The following is a 17,802-nucleotide window of genomic DNA, read 5'->3' as shown; positions in this document are numbered from 1 at the left end:
CAAAATAATAATCATTGTAATCATTCACCTCGTTTTTTTCTTTCTTTACATATAGCTGTGCCAGCGGCTCATGAGCAAATCCTATGATGGAAGAAAGAAATTCAGGAATCAATACTGCAGACGGAATTTCCACTATATTTGCTAATTTGAAAGTACAGTGAAACACAATTTCCAAGGATCATTTGTTGGTACAAGCAAGGAGCAGTAGTCACCTGCAGAGTCCATTTAGGAATGTGAGAATAATTTAATGCAACTACAAGGTACATAGCCAGTGTACCTTGTGTAAAACTAAACAGGAACTAAAATAACTTTAGAGTAATTTCCTTTTTAAACAAATAAAGATATGGAAGCCAGATACTACTATCAGGAAGAGCCTTCCATAATTCTGTCTTGAAAACATAAGCATTCAGTGCATTTCCCGTTGTTTAAATTCTGGGAACTAATACATACCATAGATGAGAGACAAAAAGTTCAGATACATTGATGGATGCACTGTGTTATACATAAAGTGTGTGTGTGTGTGAGGGAGAGTGTTTGCAACCTTTTAACCAATAGAGCTATGATTAGGGCCCTACCAAATCCACGGTCCATTTTGCTCAATTTCACAGTCATAGGATTTTTTAAATAATACATTTCATGGTTTCAGATATTTAAATCTGAAATGTCAGGGTGTTGGAACCACGGGTCCTGACCCAAAAGGGGGTGATGGGGAAGATCTGCAAGGCTGTGGTAGGGGGGTCATGGTATTTCCCCCTTACTTCTGAGCTGCAGCTGATGGCACTGCTGCTGTCAGAGCTGGGGAAGCCGCAGAGCAGCGGCTGCTGGCCAGGCACCCAGCTATAAAGGCAGCGCCACCGACAGCAGCAGTGCTGAAGTGAGGGTGGCCTGGCATGGTATTGTCACCCTCACTTGTGCACTGCTACACAAGTGAGGGTGGCAATACCATGCCAGGCCACCCTCACTTCTATGCGGTTTCTGGCAGCAGCGCTACTTTCAGAGCAGGGCTCCCAGCCAGCAGCCGCTGAACTTCCTGCTGCTGGGGACGGTTCCCAGAGGTGGGTCTGAACCGGCCCCAGGAGTGGCCCCTGCAGAGGAAGAGGAAGTCCCATCGCTTTCCAGCCTGGCTGGGACTAGCAGCTGGACCCCGGCGTATGGTAGGAGCACCCACCCCACCCCCTCTACGCTAGCCAGATTTTATGGGGGAGACCTGGTTTTCCGGGGAGATCAGATTTCATGGTCCATGTCGTGTTTTTCATGGCTGTGAATTTGGTAGGGCCCTAGCTATGAACCTACTATTTGAACTGTTTAAAAAAACAGTAATATTCTCACAATATGCCACCTTGTGGTATGCTAAGATTATTTCTCATTACCCATTTTTCTGTGGTACTCCCCCCGCCCTCAGATTGAGCCTGATCTTTAAACCTTCAATCAAGTGAGGAATCTCACATAAGCAGTGTTCATGAAGGCAATAGGACTGCTCAGTGAGCCAGGACTGTCCACTTGATTAAGGTTTTGCAGGATCAGTTGATGAGTTCCTGCTGGCGTAGCTCCTCTTCTCAATCACTTGGTTGCTCAGGGCTCAATTCTGCAAGTTGCTGAGTTCTCTGGCCTTGATGCACTTATGTGCATCCCGAACTTTAAGCATATGAATAACCTCAATTCTGACATGCTTAAAATTAATCAGATGTTTAAGAGCTAAGCTTCAGGGCCAGAGTGCTAAGCAAAGTTCAGGACTGAGCTCCCAAACTGTGCAACTATGAATAGATTTCTGCAGGAGTGGGAGATGTGGGAGCCGGCACATAGAGCAGGTACTTTTTCTCTTTCCTGCCAGTCAGACCCTCAGACTCGATCTGAACTGGATACCCTCCATTTACGGAATCAGCACTGATAGTCAGGGGCCAGGCTAGGTATTTCCAGGCTTGATCAGAAAAGCTCACCCTATGGTATGCTGAATTTTCCCTAATGGATGTGAAGGCAAGCAGCTACAAGTTTCCGTTAGAACGTCCCCAGTTACTGAGAGTTCAGTGGCAACTTGCAAACAGTAAAACAGTCCCAACATCTTGTGTCAAAGGTTTAATATCAAACAGCAAACAAAGTAAAACTGTTCTCTTCAAAAGGCTAGAAATCAATTGCAGGTTGAAGCGGTCTCTGGTGAAGATCATGCTCTGTGGAAAATAAATATTGAATGATGAAATGTTGCTGCCACCTACCGAACATATAAAGCACATAGTTTTACTATTTGTATAATGGTTGGTAGTGAAACTAGTCACCTTACTAGATAATCTAAAAGATGTGTTAGCTATTTGCCAGCATTCACTGCCCATTTCATGCAAACAAATCTCAGCCAATGGATGTTTTGTAAACGGTTCACTCAGACTGAGCACTCTGTTATTCTTTGTGTGTGATTTGTCACCTATATTACATGGCATTGTTTCTGTCACCTGAATGCATCACTGAAATTTTTAAGCAAGAGAATTATGTATAACAATTGACAAACAGCAAATAATGTTCAGTGAATGGTTTTTTTTTTTGCACAACTACTCTTGATCACATATAAATAAATATACCCATATATAAATATGGGTATTTCAGCAAGGCTGGACATTCCCCGAACAATTGTATAAGCAAAAGCCTGAGAATGTGAATGTTCATGAACAGTAAGTAGTAATGTATATGAATATGGTACAAATGAACAGCCATTAAAAATCTGAAAAAGTAGTAGTGAACACTCTTAGCAGGATGTGACTACCTCCAGCCTTAAGGAATATTTCTATATTGCAATTTACATCTGTGTCTGAAGTGCAGCTAGAAAGCTTCTACTGCACAGTAATATCACAGAAAATATCTGAGTCTGCCTGTTCCCAAAGGGGAGGTATAAAAGGCTGACGCTTTGGTTCAGTTGGGTTGGTGTTTGGTTTATGTTGGCTTCAGAAAAGTGCAGGCTTGAATTAAAAAGTTAACTGTATTAGGGTATGATGTGGATTAAAGCAAAGGATCTTTTCCACAACAACAAGGTGGGAGTAAACTTCTTGAGCACTTTAAGGCATTACATACTTGAAAGTGTTAGTTTTTTTCCTCTCTCTCTCTTTCTCTTTTTCTCTCTGTAATGTGGCCAAGAAACTCAAAAACGCTTGCCTGACTTCAGTGAAAATTCTGGATGCTCCAAACTTTTGAAAATAGGTCACTTATTTATGTGACTAATTATGGACTCAGAAACTTAACTTGGACTCCTATTTTTGAAAAATCTTTGCCATAAAATCACGTGATTTATAAACCTTAGCTGTGTTAAATATCTCTTAAACCCAAGCAGGTAGTTTCATCACCTCCACTGTCCCCACACAAATATATACCCATTTTAAACTTCCCCATTGGACAATGCCAGTACATTGTTACTGTTATATTCAGTTTGTTACTCTTAGTTAATAGTAGATCTGAAAGCTACTTCAGAAATAATGGGAAGTCCCACCTTGTTTGGTTAATAACTAGCACCAGCACTTGCAAAACTTCAAAGGGTTCTCTAAATATAGACTTTTCATCAGTGATGCTGCAAGGCTTAGTTCTAATCTTTCATGCTTTACATGAAAAAACATCAAAAGAGAAAAAAGAGAGAAGCAGTTTCCAAAGCAACATTGCTCTGTCGAAACCTGTATGTTTAGCAATACATACAATTCAAATGGGGAAATTATTATTTACAGAAGAAATATTTTAATAAATACTATCATTAATTTTTTCCTCAAAAAAAAAAAAAAGATTTGTGCAGTAAAATATAATGCCCAAAGCTCAAGGGATTTGTAGAAGAAAATGAAAAAGAATCAGAAAGTGTCGAATGTAGAAGCCTTGAAAGCAAGAAGATCAATTTATATTCTCTCTTACTTACTGAAACACATTCTGCATATTTTATTGTTTCTGTCATCTTGCTTGTTATAATCCATCCAATGAGTTCTCAAAGAACATTAAATCCTACAAATAAATGAACTGTGAATGTTAAGGAAGATACAAAAAGGCAACAATTAATATCAAAAGCCAGATTTGAAGGCTCTTATTAAATAAAATAAGTATATTAGGCAACGACTCTCTGCCACTGAGCAGTGAGAGTTATGTAGGAGGAAATCTGAAAATCTTAAGTGTCATGAGAATTGTATTTCTAAGCTTGTTGCAGCCAAAAACTAGAATAAAATATCAGAATCACTGTTGTGGGGTTCTTTTCAGAAGTACAGTTAAAATAGCTCTGCCTGTCTTCCTGTCTCCTCTGATCAGAGAATCTAAACAGTTTTTTGAAATCATTATGTGGCCATCATTGCTGTACCGATGTGTAGCGTATTAGATATAATGCATAGGGAGAAATAAATCAAGCAAGAACAGGCAAAGATATTGATTTGTCATGATAGTTGTGCACCTCAAATCTATGCACACCCCTCTTTGCCCCTGTTCTTGAATGTTTTAAGATTCAATGTTTTACAATAGAATCTGTAAAGGAAGAAGAATATGGGCTAGGGAAAACATTTTGACCCATTGGGCAGAAATATAGATAATGCTGAATAAAATGAGGAGCTGTGGATAAAGCAAAGGATTCACCTTTTCAGAGCCCTATTCTGCTCCTCAGGATACACATAAAACTCTCCTGTGAAATCAATGGGAGTTATTTATATCCTGCAAGGGGCAAATCAGGCCCAGGATCTTGAAACACCAATAAAGAATCAGTGTAATTGCTCTTCTCTCTTGGTTCACAGACATGGTAACACGTCCAAATTCAACAGTTTTTCTCATTGCCTCAGATTATCCAGGGTTCTGTTAGGTTCTGCGAGGATTAAAATATTTGATCGCATCTTTTGTGACACAGGACAACACATGAAAATATCATTTAAACTGACAGGATGTTGGATGTGGTGTAACTTTATGATAAAATGAAGCAAATTTTAAAGAATTCCATATCACTAAATGATAAAAGAAAAACCCATTAAAGTTACAGGTTTCCCAGCTAATAATCTTTTAGGTATTGACAATTTTAGGTTGGGTCCCAATGCTGCAACAGGATCTGAACATACCCAAGGGTACAGTCATGTGGATCCTGTCGTAGGACTGAGGTCTTACCACAGATAGTGGGTGCTTTGGCTCCACTTTATTTTTCCCTCTGGTTTTGTGTACTTACTATGAGGAAACAAGCTCCGATCATTATAGCCTTGATTTTCACGTCAAGATCTACAGGAACCTGGATCCCAAAGTTAGCAGCATTGGTAAAGACATTGTTTACAAACCCAGACCAATATTTGGAAATCTTGCCAATTGTTGACATTTCATTAACAGTTTTTACCTACACAAGAGAAAAGAGGGATTAAAAAATAGCCACACTAACATATAGCCCCCTCCAATCCCTCCCCCCAAACAATAATTTAATGGATTTGTTATGATCAGTACCCTGTAACAGACAAGAAAGTATTCTATTCTTAGTGGGCCAGATCTCAGTTGGTGTAAATCAGAATAGTTAATTTATTCCATTGGTGTTTTTCCAGTTTACACAAGCTGAGGATTTGGCCCAGAAGGTGAAATGAAATTCGCCAGAACCATTTATGTCCATGCTTACTAGAATGTATTATTATAATCAAAAGACAAAAATGTTTGCTATTTTGAACAGTTTTACAGCCTCTACATTTCACTTTTCTGGGAAATTTTGGGAAGCCTCCTCTCCCTCTAACCGGGAAAGGGTTATTCAAAGCAGGAGAATATGGAACACACCATCCTAGTGTTTTTATTGTTACCTCATCTCTCCCATCTTCACCTTGACTTGCTTGTCTCATGCAGTTATGTCTTATCTTTCAGACTTTAAGCTCTTTGGAGCAGGAACTGTCATCTTCTATGTTGGCACAGTGCCTAGCACAATGGCCCCCAGCCTTTGAAGACCTCATGGTGCGATCACAGTATAAACAAACAAACAAAGAATAAAGCCACCTTTCCTTGACCCTTCCTGCCTATGAAATTTCAAGTTGTCACAGAGAGAGGATTCATGTTCTGTCTGAGGTGTTTTAAATGGAATTCCAGAAAAAGATCAGCTTCTGACATGTGAAAAGCAGGCTATGTGGCCAACATCATCACCATGTAGCACATGCACCCCACTGTCTGAGATTACGATCCCCGAGGACAGAGAGAGGAGCTGGTCAACCATTCCCGTCATCTCACCTCCCTCCATTTGTACAATGAACTATTGTGCAGTTTCTAATTGTGGAAACTGCACATGCACAGTATGTCACCCTAATGTTGCCTTTGCAGAATGGATACCCTTCTCTACATCTAAGTGACCCTCCCAAAAGCTGTCCCAATGGCCATTCACAATCAGGCTGGTTCATTCCCACTGGTAATCAGGGGCAAAATCCCCATTAACTTCAATGGGACTGGTTCCATTGTTCCAGTGAATTGACAACTGGCAAAGGTCCTCATGTGATTAGAGCTGGGGCCAAAGCAAAACAGCACATCTGAACATCCACAAATGTTGGATGTGAATTCAAATTTTGTGGCTTAGACTCGTCTTTCATTTTGTTTGGAGGAAAATTATTTCCCCAGTTTTTTCCCATGGTCAGCAAATGAGAATCTCAGCATTTTTGTCAGTTTGGCATTGTTCTGGGCCAAGGTGTTCGAAGCACCGCAGGCCGGCAGAGGTACTCTGAGAAAACGAGACCCACACGCAGCTAAGCAGCGAGTTATTGGCTTTATTGAAGGTTAGTGACACACCTGCAATGGGGACTCCAAGCGTTGCTGTCACAGAGGCGGGGAACCCAGCACACCGGAGCTTTGCCTGGGACGGAGTCCGAAGAAGGGGCAATCAGCGAGCCATAATTAGCAGTACACAGAAACAGCTCATGAATATATAATTAGGTACTTCCCTAAAGGGGCTTTCCGCTACCGGCAACAGGCCATGCAAGGCAGACAAAACTGGCCTAAAACCGGTTGAAGTTGGTTCTCCGTGTCCTACAGTGACCGGGCGGCCTCGAGAAAGCGGAATTTCCCTACCTAGGCCGTAACAAAGTCTTCCGCAGTCCCTTACAGGCATTAAACAATAGCTTTGCGGGGCATGTGCTGAAACTCAGTTTACGGCAGGCATGCTGGACACGCATCTGCAGCATCATACCACAACAAAGACCTGCAGCACCCGCAAACTCAGAAAAGCAGACAAAATTCAACTGAAAAATATATGTGCAATTGCACACACACAGAGCAGCTGCTGCCACGGCATCAGATACAGTGGCAGCAGTTAGACACCTCCTTTTCATACCCCTATCCTCAAGCAGATTCTCACAAGATCATTGAATCTGGCCTATTCTCTGTACACAAAGAGTCAGAGGACTCTTGCTTCAGCCATGCTGCTGCTGAGAAGTATTGTGTCATCAGCGATGATGAAACAATGGAAAGAAAAGAGACAGCGACAGCAGCTACAGTAGATTCCGCAACAATAGCTTAGATGCATATGATGCTGATGCAGCTGCCTCTGACCAAGGGAGTTACTTGCTCCGACACAGAATACTGAGTCACAGAATACTGAGAAATTAGATGGATTCCCTTCTATCTCTTAGCTTCCCCTAGCCACTGACTTTGGATTGCCACCAATCAGTACCCTCATGTTTGTCATCACTTATATGCTCTGTGGCATCATGCTTATCTATATCCATGTGAAAGGACACACCAGAAAGATACTCTTCTAGAAATTTGGGATCAGCAGCAGCACTGGAGCTCATTGGAAACCAGGGAAAAGAAATTGTGGAAGTTCTCCCCTTCTTTGACTAGCTCTAAATAGTAGTAGCATCCAATGCACCCCTAACTTCTAGCTCAGACAAATGTGTCCCTGATTCCTTGGTCATTCCAGTTATTTGCTAAATTAAATCTACATTTGTGGGCAGAATCTCACTGAAGTCTTTTGGTGTGTCTGTTTAGGAGGAAGCCAGTGTAGACGATTGCTATGATCCCTTAGTGCTTTGGATTTCTCACTTTCTCTCTGTTTTAGCAAGGCTGTGATTGTCATAGCAAATTTTGTGCATGTTTTGCTCTCCCTCCTCCCCCCGCCCCCCCAAATCTACTGCTTCTCAGACTTAACTGTCCTGTAGAAGCAGCAGTTAAGTGGCTGTTCAATGGCAACACTACTCTTAGAATTGGTCTAAGGGTATTGAAGTCAGTGGAAAGAGTCCCACTGAATTTAGTAGACTTTGGATCAGAACTTTACTGAAGGAGACTTGGATGTGATCCTGGCCCTATTGAAGTAGATGGCAACACTCTCATTGATTTCAGGGGGTTCCAGGATTTCACCCCAGGACAATGTTTTTTCCTGCATCTATTGTCACTCCTATCCAGGAAATGCATGTGGTAGACTCAACTTCCAGCCTAAGGTCTGAGGTTAGAACCATGAACTTTGATTTGTCACTCTCTGCACCATTGACATCTGGTTCCTAAATTACGGTAGTTCATTGTTTTTTTTAAGTTTAAAACCTTCATTGAATGTGTCAGTCAAAATATTATATTACCTTTAAACAATGGGTATTCTCTAGTGTATGAAACATACCTCAAAGTCTACATCTCCAAAACAGCTGCACGTTGCATAGGGGCCAATTATTTTCAATACATCTTCTTTGCTCTCATTCAGTATAGTGAATTTAGGCAGCAGAGGGTCCCAGTTCTGGACAACGTAGCCGACTATTGTACCGGGAGGGGACTGAACTTCTAACTATCAGACAAAAGTGGCATACAATAATAACACATGTAAATTTACAAGATTAATTGCCCTATTTTTAAATGCAAAATTTTAAACCATAAACATAGTATGACAAGACTTCATAGGATAGTTTTAAATACATTGAATAATATTAATTTAATAACTGCTACTAAAGAATAAAGTTTTGTATAACATGAAAAACCATATGTATACAGAAGCTAATGTATTTACAGTAATTAGTTAATATACAAAGGTCTATTTATATAGAGATGTTGATACTTCTGTACATTGATCTACATCTCTAATACAAATCGTACTGCACCACTTGGAATGTACATGGGCGAGTATATAAAGCACTTGAATAAAATGATGAAATCAACATGCTGGACTAGAATATTCACCTTTCATAGTCAATGCAACTCAGAGTGAGAGTGCTTTATAGTAATGAGTGGTGCAATACAGAAAGAAAGTATCTGTGTTCTCATTCAGAGAGAGTATTTCTAACAGCAGAGCACGCTCTTAACACAAGACTGTGGATACTATGAAACTGTATAGGGGCGATATTAGGCACATGTAGCTCATAGGACTTATCAGGACTAATGTGGACATTTTTGTACTAAACATAGCAAATAGCAAGCACACTGCCACCAAACAGGGGTGAAATCTTGACCCTATTTGAAGTCACTTATTGCCACTGATTTCACCCATGATGTTTAATTTCTCATAAATACCAAAATGAGTGTTATGTAATCTGTAAGAAACGACAGTACTTTTACTATTCAGCTTGAAATTATGATACAATGTCTTGCATCAAACTGAAGAGTGGAAACTGAAACATACTGCAAAAACACATACATGTCAAATAAAGCAGGACTCACGTGCTCCAGTTGTATAAATTATCGCCCCAATCTTGCACTGAGGACTGACCTCTACATGGGCTTCATTGCAGCATTGGGACTTATCTGAGCAGTGCTGAATGCAAGTTCTCTAATCATTTGTGGGTCTGGACTTTCAGACTCCAGTCATATCACTCAAACCCTCTGTGTTAACATGGCAAAAACCCTATGGAACTAGACATGCAGCTAGTCTGCATCATACCCGTAATCTGAATGAAGGCCAAAGTCAGACCTTCCTTGCCTACCTGTAATTAATGGTTTCATTCATCATGAAGGAAGTATGTTCCTTTCCAGTTATGTGTCTTGACAATTATTATTTTTACGGATTTTTTTTTTAGAAAGAGGAAATATGGTCTAGCAGCCAGAGCCCACCCTTCTGGTCTCTATATCTCACCCCATGAAGATGGACAAAACACATAGTCCTTTCTGTGCATTTTACCCATCTGGTCTTGTGAGCCTTATTGAAAATTGGTAAATAATTTGAGATACATAAATGAAAGGTGCTGTTGTTATTATTCACTGACCTCTTGCATGTAGCAAGGGAACCAGCAGCTGTTACATCTCAAGGGTCTATTCACTGTGATCACCTCTTGACCGGTGTTATCAGTTATCCTTATGGTGAAAGACCGTATAGGTGAACAGAACTTACGATCAAAGCAACCATTTTCTTCCATTGCAAAGTAAACTCTTTGTCCCAAACGGTTTTTTATCTCATATTTGCTGCGGGTCTCCGTACCAAGTATGACTAATAAAGTAAAACAGTTAGCAAGTTATTTAGTATAATAAATTAGAATTAAAGGTGGTCCAAAAACACCTGATCCAAGTTTGGATCCAAGTTCACAGTCCAACCTCTCTCGCTAATATATATTATAAGCTCTTTGGAACAGGGACCATTTAAAATTCCTTTAAAGTAATGAAACTATGCAATTATGCAACAATAATCAGACATTGGATTGAATCCGAACACCATGGAATCTGGAAAAATTCAGATCTATATTTTAAACCAAATTAGAGAGTGCTCAGATCAGACTTTGGTTTGACCCACTATAGATTTATGAAGTTCAGATCTGGATCCCGACTTGATATCCAGAGTTGTGGTTTGGACTCATCACTAACTTAAATAGGTGAAAAGTAATGACATGATCCTGTTCAGTTTTGCTCAGTGGCAAAACTCCTATTCATATCAATGAAGCCTGATCAGGCCCTGTGCCAATCTGCAGTGAAAAAAAATATCAAGAAACATGACATTTCATTTGCAGCAGGTAATGTTTCTAGAGTGCTTTGCAATATTAAAGCACTATATACATGCAAACTATTATGCATTATTGTATCACTTACAGATACCTTTTGTTTCTTTAACTCATCTGATCAGAGAGCATTACATTATTTAGGAGCATGTGAATAATTGCTAAAGAAAACAACATCTTCCCAACTCCGGAAACACTTATAAACATAAGTAGCTTTAGGCATGTGAGCAATCCCACTGAACTCATTGGTGAAGAAATGTTATGAGACTCATTATTGACTTTTTCCTCTCCTTTTATTGTGATAGAACTGCCGTAAACAAAATGAACTTTCAGCATTAAACCTATCAGTGCATGGAGGACCTGATCAAATGCCCATTAAGGTCAATGGAAGTGTTTTCATGGACTTCAATGGGCGAAGGTTAGGGCATAATTTATGTTACATTTACAAAGATATCTACATGCTGGCATTGTAAAGATGAAACTCATACAGATGGTACCTTCAAGAAGCTCTACCTGCTGGTGAATGATTATCTGGTCCAGCTGTTAAAAAAATGAAAATAAATGAAAGTACATGGGGGCACTCTAATAATTTTAAAGAGATTTGGAGTTGCCACAGTAATTATTCTCATATACCTGTCAAGGATACCATATGTTCCAGCAGACCTACATTTCTTTGCTCCCAGGCCAGCAGGGGCTGGATACACTGGGGAGCATCCTGCGTCACTGTAGTCATCTTCTTGTTCATTCAGAAGGGTCCTGACCTGCTCAAGAAGGAGCTGGTTCTACTCCAGGCCAGCTGGAGGGACATGATATAAGATGTGATGGTTATGTATTGTATACATCCATTTGAAAGCAATGACCAAATGAGTTCCACTGGGATCATGATGAGGCCAGGTGTAATTGAGGGAAATGTACAAAAGACGCAGAATCTGATTCTCTCTCCCACTCTGTCTCCTTTGTGCTGTTCTGATTATGCAAAGGTATCTGGCCCTTTCTCCCCTGTTGAAGATTCACCTGATATGAGTGAGTCCCCAGAAGGAACAGACAAGGACTTGTTGGGGACAGGGAGGAGGCATGGCCAGTGCACACTGGGTTTAAGGTTATGCTGTAAAAAATCTGGAGATTCAGAAATGGTGGCCATCACATGGCATTCTAGGATGCCAAAATGAGCACACACACAAAATAAAAATAAAAAAATAGACTTCTCTATAAAGCCAACTTGTTGACCAAGGAGAAATTATCATATGATTGATAGATTATAAACCAGTGACAAACAGTGAGTATTTCCCATGTATTGCTGAATCTCTTCCCCAGAGCTGCTGTAATGGTTTATTATTGTCTCTCAGGTATTCTTTCTGTTTTAAGAAGGGGGTGCTAATGCTGTAAAACTGACTAGCTATCACTTCAATGTCATTTTGACCATAGGTCAACATATGAACAATTTAGCCTTTGGTCATTTCTTTTCCTTAAATTTCTGATGGCCATCAAATATTTGGTACAAGATATTCTCATTACTCATGGCTGAAGAAAGGAAATATGTGATGACCATATGGGATCATTGTGCCACAGCCCTCCACTATCTATCACTTCTATATTTGGCAAACCTTGTGTAATACATATTCAGAACAACTTGCAGCCATTTGGTTCAAGTCACTCTTGCAGCTCCTCCAGTTTGCAAACAGAAGCTGGTGAGACAGCCTCCATGGCCTGACACTTATCTCTGAAGTACACATGCATATAAGTGATTTCTGAATAAGTCCTTTGTACTTACAAACATTTTCCTAAGCACTTATGCTACTTGCAGCTTAAAGTTCAGGAGGCATAACAAGAACCTCTTGCATCTGAAGGGAGTTTAGTGTAGAGCTTTGCTACCAATAAAAGGGACAAATACTTTATGCAGAAATGTCCCAATGTTTGAATATTGGTTTTATATCCCAATTTGGTCTTTCACAGGACAAAACTGTCAAGCTGGTAAAGCCTGGAGCTATTTTAACTGTATAAATTAATTTATTATCAAATAAAAATATGTCTAAGTTTGGAGAGTGCAGTAAGGATAGCAACATGTTATGTGCTTTTTTGTTTTATTGGATTCTGTAAGAAGACTGTCCTGATCCATCATTTATCAGTGCACTCAAGGAGCAAAGAGATTTCTCACATTGCATCTCAAAGTATCTTAGCCCCTAAGATTTATAAGGGTCTATGCAACCCGCTTGACCTTAGTCCTTTTAGCAGGTTAATTCTCTTTTTTTTTTAAAGACGGCAGTTTTGGGTGTATAACCTAAACATATCTAGGCTATAAAGGCGCTGGCCCAACTTTTGAAGGTATAAATGTTTGCAAGACACTTTTCCTACATTTTCTTCTCTTTTGGGTACTGCCTTGTATATCTCCATAGGCAAAGCTCTCTTTGACTTCAAATACAGGTCCAGGAATGGTCCCCGCATTCACTTTTTGGGATTGTGAACAATGTATAAGGCTATGATATGAGAGACAATAATGACCTGCATGCAATGTGTAACTGTAGAAAACTAAGAGATCCACTTTTCCTGAATCTTTTAAATATATGGATATAGAAAGCATGATACCTATCCACTAAGGTGAAAAGCTGGCAAAGAAAAAGGAAAATATTTTCTCCCTACATCTTAGAAACAATTTCTGATTTCCCTTATGCATGCAGAGCAATAGATTACTCCTCAGCTACTCCCATTGATTTCAGAGGGTCTGCTTGCAGACTAAACCTCTACTTTAGACATACAAAGCAGATTGGAGGGGAGGAATGTCACTTCAGAACAAGGCCAGGAGATTGGCTGGCACAGGGCTGTGGCTAGAAAAGGAACACATACAGAGGCCTGAGCACACATTGCCATTTGCTGCTACTGCTGCTGAAGCTGGAAGGAGCAGGCCCAATTGCAGGCCAAACCTAGAGCTAGGGGATCAGCCGAGGGAGTAAGCCTGGGCCATGGCAGAGGAGTTCTGATTAGTATGACCACCATGGGGATGGATGACAAGCAATGCAGAAGAAATCAGGGCTCAGCATTCTGAGCTCGCACCAGGCCAAGCACCAGTGACCAGCATATGGGGCAGAAGATGCCCTGTTTGGGTCTGAGATGCTGGAACTGGGTGCTGTTTGGATTCAATTGCCTTATAGAGTATTAGCTTGTATAGCTCAGCATCAGGATTGCATACAATGTACAATAGCTAATATGTGTGACTCCTCAAAGGGTCTTCACTGAATTGTTCCTGGAACTGAGGGAGGATTTGTCTCTGCTCATAGAAAAGTATGATTTCGTTGCTGAATGCAGCACTTGTTTCTGGAGTTAGTTCCTGATCCTCAGAAGGACTGGGAGTGAACCAAAGGACTGGGGCCTAGTCAGACGCAAGTGGGGTTTTCTCAGGCACATGGCTTAGGATTTGGGACTCCCTTAATGAAGGCTGGGTTGCCCTCACCACAAATATGCCATTGGACAGACTGTAACCTGAAGTGATCCAGCATAGTTCATAGTCTACATTGCTTTGTGAAGTCACATGTCCTCACTGTACAAAATAATAGAAGCAGGTGATAAATACACTGATGAGAGGAGACATCTGAAAGACTCAGCATGGTCAGAATAAGCAATGCAAAGTTTGGACACCTCTCTGAAGTTTATCCAAATAACCTGAGAAACTGGCATGCCAAACCTGCCCCTGTAGCCTTCAACCTTCTCCCACAAACCACCCCCCACTCAATATGCTGAATAGCTATCTCTATTCAATACCCCCAGTGAACTCTATATTTTGCCTACGTCCCAGGAGAAAATGTCAGCTTGCTACAAATCTTGTACATCAGGAAAAGATATAGGGCCTACTCTCTCTGCAGACGTGAGGGCCTCTTCTTCTGGGAAGATAGCTTTCCCACATCCAATTAGGTCACATTCTGAATTCCACTTGCTCCACCACTTATCATGTTTGTGTTGTTAATCTTGCAAGAAGTGGGGGAAGCAGGGATTTCAAATCATTGCAGAACACTGTGGTGTGTAAACTCCAGTAATTCTAATCTGCAAATCAGGTGGTTTAAGTGGAACTGTAAATAGATCCCATGGTATCAACGCAGGGAATTGAGCTACTCCCAAAAGGTGATTACCCAACTACATTGTAGGAAAGTAAAGGGCTAGAAGAAACCAACCACTAGAACAGAGGTATGTCTGAATAGAAGACTACAAGGATTTTGGAGGCAGCAGCTCCTCAGCAGTTCCCCTGAATGGGAAAGGTTGCATTGGGTAAAAGTCTGCCAGCCTCTTTCCATGAACACAACACCACAGGTAAGGAATGCAGTGAAGACTGTAGAGGATCTGGGGGTCATTCTAGAACCTCTCATTTCAGTCACTGGGTTCAGTTTGATTCTCTTCAATGGCAAGCAAGTGTTCCGGGGAGCAGGGATCCTTAATTTAACAGAACAAAAGTTCATAGGTATTTCTTTGCTATCCTTTAATAGAAGCAACTACTTCATTTAATTTTCTGCTACTGGAACAGATTTGAAGATTTAAAGAAACAAGCTTTGAGATGCTCTCAAAAGCAAAATTGATTTATAGCTGGACTATACTGGTGAAATCAAACCTAAATGATGACTCCTTAAAACTCCTGCACACCTTCAGCGCACTTGGATCTAAGGGTTCTGCCTTAGAACATCAGATCTGATCAAATGCTTCCAAATGTACAGTGAAAGTGGCTAATAGAAAACCTACAGTTGTTCAGTGGCAGGTGCACAATTGTTCCAGAGAGGTAGAGAAGGTCTTCTCTTTTATTTCTCTAGACTGGGGAGAAACTTAAGGATAATCAGAGAGGTAATATACCCATTATCTGAGGAGGCCATGATGGGTTACATCACTCAGAGAAGCAGCCTGATTATTGGACTAAGCCTGGGCATGAAGTCCAGGAAGCTCAGAGCTCTAATAATGGTTCTAACAGTGATTTGCCGTTTGGCCATGTGTCAGATTGAAAATTTCTTTAAAATGGGGATCATATAATTTACTGTCTTACCTCACTGGGTAAGTGGAGGAATAATTAGTTAATGTTTGTACAGAAATTTAAACACGTAATATGCTAAGTATTTATTATTACCATCACTTTCAGTCCTCGACTGAAACTGCTTGCTCCACCATCCCTGAACTAATGCTCATGGAATTGGCAGTGTATGTCATTTCAGGCATGTGTACCATGGACTCACCATTACGGCTCTGAAGTAAAGAACAGTTTCTGAATGGGGTGAGAAACAATTACTATTCCCTTTAAGTGCCCAGTTTCATTAGCTATCTAATACTGACAGTGTTTTCAGTAACAAATAGACACTACACGGTAATTTAGGCTGCAAATGTAAAATACATCATTTTTCCTATCAAATCCTAATGTGGATAGAAATATTCTCATGTATTTATTTCAGTTAAAGCCTTTATGGATTGAAACATTCCTCAGCCCTGTTAGAATGTTGGGAGCCAAACTCAACATCTGTCTAGTGCATGAGAATCAGAGCTACACATTCTAAATTATCAGACAAGTTTCAGTGTCAAAACAGAGGGCCTGATTCTTTCCCGCTCCCACATGCTGATCAGTGGGAGTAACTGTGAAGTAAAGTACTACACAGTTTGAATAATGGTGGCAAAAGCAGGCCTTAAGTGAAGTGCAGACAGGACTCAACAGCATATGTGGCAAGGTGATCAGACTTTAAAATGTTTTCATTCTGAATAGTTTCAAGTGTTCATGGGAACACAGCTGAGAATTTTTTTGTCATATAGACTATTTAGTTTGAAGTTGCCTCTTGGTTATGAAGCTTAAAAGATAAAAAACAATTCATTGAAGTCTATTATACCAATCATTTTACAAACCACAATTTGCTAGAGGCAAGGATGGCTTTGGATACAGTCTGTATAGGTGGCCATCTAAGATGCTATGATGCAGGGATACCTATAGCCCTGGGAGAAGTACAACTATGGGCAGAAGTCATCTGGCTAAAAGACCTTCATGCTCCTCAAAATGTGGGCTCCATATTTCCATGGGAGTGGGCCCGAGCTCCTAATGAGCTGGAGGGAGATTGGGGAAAAGAAAAGAGAGGTAAGGCATGACAAGGGGACGGGAAAGAGACCCACTTTATTGAGTCATGGAGGAATGAAAGCGAAGGCAGAAGTAATCATCCTGTCCTTCATGCAAGTCTAAATTAATTTCAAAGTTTTGTTTCATTTCAACACAAACATAAGCTATTGAGGAAACAAAATGCTATTAAAGTTTAGAGACAACAGGACCTGGCTCAGGTATTCCAGACCAGGAGGCAAGATGTGAGGAGGTGGTGCATGTTTCCAGGCTTTTGTAGGTTCAACAGGTTTACTTTGACTAGGAAGGTCTGGAGAACCCGGGAGATAATCCTGAAAGATTTTGTTTATTTGTCCTTGAGTATCTGCAGCAAGGAAAAAAAGACTTAATTAAGATTTAGCTTATACAATTAGGATATGATATTGTTGCCTAGGTAACTTAACTGCTTACTTTTTCTATCATTTTTATGTAGCTGTATCTATCAATGAGTGTGTCAGAATTTTGCAGGAATGGGCTTTCTATCAACTTTGTGGTAGAACGTGGACACCGTACACAGAGACACAAAGAGAGCAAGAACATGCACATGTACATTGTATTATGCTGGGAGCGGAGAGATACCTCACTGGTGGGGCAATAGCTGCCCCTCATTCTGGATAAATGTAACACACACACACAACTGGTCAGAAATCTGAGCTGTGTGGGCAGAAGAGTTTCACTGAGGGCTGAATGCAAAGGCAGGGAGATGGCTACTGTTTGAGACAGCTGTGTGTCAGAGAGAGGAGCAGAAACACCAAAGCCAAAGAAGACAGCATCAGAGACAGTCTGAGAAGTGCTTGTCATGTGACATTGTGAGAAAGATATGAGAGAGCACTTTTGGGTAGAGTGCTGGTTGGAAAGGGGTTTGGAACT

General features: G+C 40.6%; 1 protein-coding gene across 1 annotated transcript in view; it reads right to left on the bottom strand.

The window, feature by feature from the left end:
• Positions 1 to 17,175, bottom strand: part of LOC140917286 (phospholipid scramblase family member 5) — a gene marked incomplete at its 5' end in the record, with an annotated part of 31,897 nt that extends 14,722 nt beyond the window's left edge. Inside the window, 6 exons of the mRNA XM_078854419.1 lie at positions 29 to 81; positions 3,878 to 3,960; positions 5,150 to 5,311; positions 8,543 to 8,704; positions 10,113 to 10,333; positions 17,106 to 17,175. Coding sequence (XP_078710545.1) covers positions 3,922 to 3,960; positions 5,150 to 5,311; positions 8,543 to 8,704; positions 10,113 to 10,333; positions 17,106 to 17,175 — 654 coding nt within the window. The remainder of the gene's footprint in view (positions 1 to 28; positions 82 to 3,877; positions 3,961 to 5,149; positions 5,312 to 8,542; positions 8,705 to 10,112; positions 10,334 to 17,105) is intronic.
• Positions 17,176 to 17,802: the final 627 nt, after the last annotated feature.

This window comes from Lepidochelys kempii, chromosome 9 (genome assembly GCF_965140285.1).
Source record: "Lepidochelys kempii isolate rLepKem1 chromosome 9, rLepKem1.hap1, whole genome shotgun sequence".
Taxonomy (NCBI): domain Eukaryota; kingdom Metazoa; phylum Chordata; order Testudines; family Cheloniidae; genus Lepidochelys; species Lepidochelys kempii.
Note: the sequence above shows the minus strand (reverse complement) of the source record. Positions and strands in the feature narration are given on the sequence as shown.